The following is a 6,459-nucleotide window of genomic DNA, read 5'->3' as shown; positions in this document are numbered from 1 at the left end:
CCCCCCGACATCTCCCAGTTTGCCCTACCACCCGGTCAATGCCACCACCGCCTTCGAACATCTTCCTACCTCCCTAACCGGAGGATTCACCTATTAGTGTATTTCCTTCTATTTGAGTATTGTCGTAATCCTATTTCTACATTAATAAAAGTTTGATTTTGTGTTTCACTATTCTTCCTACTAATTTCGGTATCAAAATTCAAAGTATGTAGTAAGAAGTAACATATTAATATACTAACATATCAATTAATTAAAATGCAGCATATTAACATCTTCGTATGATAAGAATAATAAATTGCTAAAAATAAATGTTAACATTTAAACAATAAATCATAAAATAAGAAAATTATACAAAAATCAAATTAAAACATAATAATATCAAATTCAAAATAAACTGGATAAAATTTGTTTCTTTCACACATATATTGTTATCTATCAAAGTAAAAGCATAACAAATCACTAATGTTGAAATTTCTAAATTCACAAATCCCCATCATTCAGTTTTGTCTGTTTGGCTAAACTGCGTTTAGGCGGCTTTTTCAAAAATCTATCATAAAAAATATGTGTTTTCCCACCAGTCTTGGCTAATTGCGGTGACAACTTTTTAGTTATGGTCGACTTTTAAAAAAAAAATCGTAAAAGCCACTGCACCTTTTTTAACATCAGATTATTTTTCAACATCTTCACAGCTACTTTTTAATAAGCCGCAGTTGCCCCAAACAGACACTTAATGAGCCCTCATTACAATCATCAGCATAATTATTTATTTACTCCCTTCATCTCATGCTCAATTATATCTATGTTTTCTATTTTTTTTTATTCTAAATCTCAATCATCTTCTTATTTAATCAATACTAATTGATGAGAATATTTGTTAAATTTTAAAATAATGACTATATTAATAGTAATAACTTCAATTATATCTTTAATAATGTATTATATGTAAATAAAGAATGTATTAGGATTGTTTTATTTATTGTTTTTTTAAGAAAATCCTATATCCAATTGCATACATTTGAAGAAAATTAAGACAAGACACACCTTGAAGTGGGCCTCACATTACAGTAGATAGCCTCACGCAGTACGCCTCGTTAAGAATCTTTCAAAAAAACATTGAGACAGGCCCTATACTGCATGACTTTAAGCAATAAATCGCATACATAACACTCAAATTTTTAATAACACATAACAAATACCATTGTGCTTAACCTTTCAAAAGTAAAATACACATTTTCATACAAAGATTTATGACAACAAAGTGTTATAGATATAAATATCAAATTTTTAAGTGTTAAATAAGTAAATATATAAGAATTGTGAGGTATGCATGTAAATTTATCAATAAAAAAACTAGGTTGTACAGTATAGAGAGGTGGATTTCCCATAATTAGTTGCACTTGTACAACACTTGAAGAATCAAATATCCAACTTATACTCACAAAATTGAAACTGGAAAGAGAGAGGTTATTCAAGTAAAAATTTTCTAAATGTCACAAATTTTAAACATGAAAATATGACACTAAATAGGACGCAATGGAGAAAAAGGATTCATGTAGCCGACCCCACGTAGTGGGATTAAGGCTTTGTTGTTGTTGTGTTGTTGTATTTGTTGATCAGTTCATTAAGGACCGTTTGGCATCATTTTTTATAGTTCTTACAATAGTAAGAAAATATACTAACTCATTTTTGTTTTTATTTTTAAAATAAATTTCCTAGTCTTAAACAAAAAACTTAAAACAATTTCTAGACGTTATTATAAGCTCAAAATAGTTCGCTTTTTTTATCGATCTAAACCTTATCACCCTTTTTGTTTGCATCACCAAGCTAAGCCCCATCAACAACGACCTCATCCTCAACGGTGAGCCTATAGAACCCAAGATCCAAAAGAAAAAAAAAACATTTCAGCATACATGATGCAGGACGACCTCCTTTGCATGATGCTCATCGTTTAGGAGACCCTCATCTCCGCCGCCAAGTTTCAGCTACCATGGTGGCTCTCCACCCAAAGGAAGCATGCCCATGTACTCATCAACCAGCTTGGGAAAAAATCAGCTACAAGGAAACTTAAAGAGTGACTGAAAGAACGAATTAATCCGAACAGCTACAAGGAATCAAAAACATTAGATCAGGCCAGGAAATCAAAGTAAGGAAAAGCTAATTTTACCGTTGGGTAATTTATAAAGCCCAGGGGCAAGTTTTAGAATGGGAAATCACTAAAAAATATGATTAAATTAAGATGACTAACACGTGGAGAGTTTAGAAAATCTAGGAGCTATATAAACTGTAATCCAAACAGGCCAATATCTGTAACTTGGGGTCCCCTCGGGATTCAAACACAAGCAGGCTGGGAAATAATTGGTAGATTTTTTAAAATCAAAGAATATTTCTAGTGATTGCAGTGTCTTTACATAGCACCATCATCAATAAATGATAGCGAGACGCTAAACTCCAGTACTCTAGTAATTGAGTAATGATTTACTTCACAACAATCAAGGCAAAATAAGTGAAAAGAGCTAAAGCTTAACAACACTATCAAAAGAATATTATGAAATTTTGATAGTGAAATATGAAAGCTAATGCATTCTATTCATGGGAATTTCATTGCAAACAAGCACGAAGCAAGCATCAGACAAACCTTGTATTGCCAACCAAGCTACATGAAATTATAATCCAGTTTGTAAGCAACAGAAGAAAGAAGGAAAAATGATGAAATCTAATATAAGAACGGCAAGAACATGAGTTAATAAGAATGTATCCCTTTCACACAAAAGCAGCGCAACCACCATAAATCACTGACACGGAACAAAATACCAAAATCACGAGAAGATAGGTTTAATACTAAATCCTTTAAACAAAAGAACACAGAGAAAGCAAACTACCTTACGGTCGATTGTCTTTGGTTTCTTCTCCTTCTCCGCATCCAATCTTTCCACAGTTCCATTTACAGCTGCCGAAGCATCCTTCCTCGTCCATCGCTCCATCAACAAAATCGCTTCCTCAATCACCGCAATGCTCTCCGGCGTCAGTTCTCCCATCGTCGCCCATTTCTCCCCATCCTCCTCCCGGATCCTAAACCCCACACACTCCAGTAACTCTACCCCACCAATCACTTCCCCGATCGCTTCTTTAATCCTCGGATTCCCCATCCTGATCTTCCGAAACTTCTCGTTACTCGGTTCTCGAAACACATTTCCCAGCAGCTTAATCGCGGTCTCCGCCGATCCTTCAGCCGGTTCCCCCGATAAAAAGGCGCTGACGCATTTGGCGACACCGCCATCAGATCCGGCGTCGGCGGAAGGACCGATACAAGAGTCCAAGTGGGCGGAGACAGATTCTTCGGAAGGGAAGGAGGAGGAGCAGATAGGGCATTCAACAGTGGTGGCAGCGGATGTGGATCTCTTGCCAGAAGCAACGAGGGGCTCGTAGGGATCAAAGCCAGGCGGACTCCTATTTGCGGTAATGGAAGGTCGGGGAGGAGGGATTGAACGGGAACAGGTGGAATTGGAAGGAGAGGAGGAAGACGAAGAAGAGGAGGTAGCAGATCCGAGGACACGGCCTTGGCCTTTGAAAGCGGAGGAGGAAGAGGAGAAGGGATTGTTAACCTTCTTAATTAGGCCCTTCATCTTGCCCTTCACGTCCTCCATGAATCAGAACTTCGCAGGAAGGGATTCTTGAAGGGCTGAATAAAAACGAGGAGGTTACGGGTAACTAGAGCCTCATTTATATAAATTAAATAAAAAAAAATATTTAGTTTCTTTAAAAAAAGTCAACCTCTAAGAAGCCTAAGAGTCAACCTAGGCAATAGCCCCCTCTACATGTTATGACCTCATAGAAAGAGAAGCGAGGAGAATATTATAAAAGTCATATGCAGCTCTACGATGTGACTCCAATAATATATTGTCATGTGTATTATATCAAACTCACTTAAAAAAATATTAAAGTGGACCACAGAGTTTATTGGAGCGAAACCGTGAAACCGTGGAGGTTATTAGAGTGAAATCGTGGATGTTATTGAGAGGGTTATTGGAGGGTTGTTGGGGTATTAACTCTAATAACACTTCAATAACTCCTCAATAATCCTCCAATAAACTCCGTTGTTTCACTCCAATACCCCCCTATAATAACCCCGTTGAAGAGTCACTTGAAGCGCCCCTTCAAAATTCGTCCACATTCATTGAACCATCTATAAAACCATTTCTGACACCTAGGCGTCAAATTATGGGAAAAAATTTGCGTACGTCAAGGGGTACGCAAAGATGTGTACATAATAGGGTACACGAGCGTTATATGGGAGTTACAAGCGTGTTATAACTTCCTTGTAACTTTCGTGTAACTCGCGCTTTTATTTTATCCATTGAAATTACAAGGATACAGCGGGGTTACACGGGAGGTTACACGGGTTATAACCCCCTTGTAATCCCCATATAAACCCTGTGTACCCTATTATGTACACATCTCTGCGTACCCCTTGACGTACGCAAATTTTTTCCCAAATATGGCACTCAGGCGCCAGTCTCTCTGTTTTTTTGCGCCTAAGCATCAGGTTAATTTTGGCCTTTTTACTCCTTTGACTCCAAATTGCTCTAACCATTTGCTTCAGTTGCTCCATTTAGTGTACCTACAACCAAAAACATCAAAAATAACTTTCATTAAAACGCAATATCATTAAAAATAGACAATAAATGTGCAAATAAAGGTAACATATTTTAGGCATGTCAATAACCAACCAATTAAAGATAATAAGTTGTTTAAAGAAGAAGTGGTGTTATAGATTGGGAATCAATTACAAAGTCAAAATGCTGCAACATGAAATATTGAAAATCAACTGGGACAAATTGCTATCGCAATTATCAATAGCCCTCAGAAAATAATTCATTGGAACGTTGAAATAAATCTTAAAGATAAGAACAAAGAACAAGAGCAAGTTAAAGTCTAACTTAGGAGTGGAAGGAAATTAAATGTTGGAATTCAAAAAAAGATTGAAGTTGAGAAGGAGAATAAAAAAACTGAAAAACAAGAAGAAATTGATCCTAAGAATGTAGAAAAACCAATCTCTCCAACTAAAATCAAATTAGAAAGACCACCACCTTCATTTCATCAGACTTAGAAAACAAAAGTTGGATCAACAATTTTCAAAGTTTTTGAGATATTTAAAAAGCTTATCACTAGTATTTCTTTTCTTAAGCTTTGGAACATATACCAAATAATGCTAAATTTATGGAAGAAATTTTAAACAAAAAGAGGAAGTTTGAATATTATGAAACTGTTGCACTAGGTGAAGAACTGCAATAATTCAAAAAAAGCTTCCTCAAAAACTCAAAGATCATGGTAGTTTTATTATACCTTGTGTGATTGGAGATAGATTTTGAGGAAAAACTTTATGTGATTTAGGAGCTAGCATTAACCTCATGTCATTATATATTTTCAGAATGTTAGGCTTAGGAGAGATTTCTCCCACTATTGGAATCTTGTAGTTAGCTGATCAATCTATCACTTATCCTAAGAAAGTTATAGAAGATGTGCTTGTAAATGTGGATAAATTTATCATTCCTGTGAATTTCATTGTTTTAGATATAGAGAAAGATAAAAGAAACACCTATTATTTTGGGGAGACCATTTAGAGGAAGATAAAATAAATACCTATTATTTTGGGGAGACCATTCAATGCCACCAAACGAGCAGTCATAGGCAAAAAGGAGAATTGACAATGAAAGTTAATGACCAGGAAGTTACTCTTAATATTCTAAAACCTATGGAGTATTTAACTAAAAGAAAAGATGATAAATGTTATGTTGACCTCACTTTTGGTTGAGGTCTAGAAACTTATTTAGTAGCCTAGGTCTAGCCATAGGACTTTCCTACTGACTAGTCTTAGAAAACTAGAAAATGTATCCTTACCATTAGAAACTCAAAACTCTTCTCTTTACTCAACTTGAAGTTCCACATATTGGTCCTAACCTCTAGCACTTAATAAGTAAGATCATTATGAGGGAACTCAAGGAGAGTTCCTATAGGGCTACTTGACCTTAGGATTGACCCTGGGTGTTGATTTGGAGCTAAGGTACACCATACCCTCACAATACCCTCACAATACCCCCACAATACCCTAGCTAAGACCAATACATAAGGACCCAAAATGGGGATTTTATTGATCCATGGTTCATTTAGAATGGATATCTATCCAATTCTACTTGAAATGCTCATCTTAGGTCTTTTGCCCCAGACACACCCCCAAATTACCTAACTGCTCTTGGAACACTTCTTTAACCAAAAATCCCAAAAAAAAAATTCAAAAATTCTCAAAAAATTCCAATAAATCCCAATTATTCCCAATTTTATTTCTTTCAACTACCACATGACCCAATTTGACCAATTTGACCATCTTTAACCAAAATCCCCAAATTGTCCTTTAAAGACCCAAAATTCCCCAAATCCATCCCAAATGTTTATCAATTTGAT

The 6,459-nt window shown here is 35.7% G+C and overlaps 1 protein-coding gene across 1 annotated transcript in view; it reads right to left on the bottom strand.

Annotated features, from left to right (window-relative positions):
• LOC110027169 (plant UBX domain-containing protein 2) overlaps window positions 1–3,718 on the bottom strand; it is a 20,430-nt gene extending 16,712 nt beyond the window's left edge. Inside the window, exon 1 of the mRNA XM_020728483.1 lies at window positions 2,880–3,718. Coding sequence (XP_020584142.1) covers window positions 2,880–3,644 — 765 coding nt within the window. The 5' untranslated portion in view covers window positions 3,645–3,718. The remainder of the gene's footprint in view (window positions 1–2,879) is intronic.
• Between the last annotated feature and the right edge of the window lie 2,741 nt (window positions 3,719–6,459).

This window comes from Phalaenopsis equestris, unplaced genomic scaffold (assembly GCF_001263595.1).
Source record: "Phalaenopsis equestris unplaced genomic scaffold, ASM126359v1 Scaffold000417, whole genome shotgun sequence".
In the NCBI taxonomy this organism is placed as follows: domain Eukaryota; kingdom Viridiplantae; phylum Streptophyta; class Magnoliopsida; order Asparagales; family Orchidaceae; genus Phalaenopsis; species Phalaenopsis equestris.
Note: the sequence above shows the minus strand (reverse complement) of the source record. Positions and strands in the feature narration are given on the sequence as shown.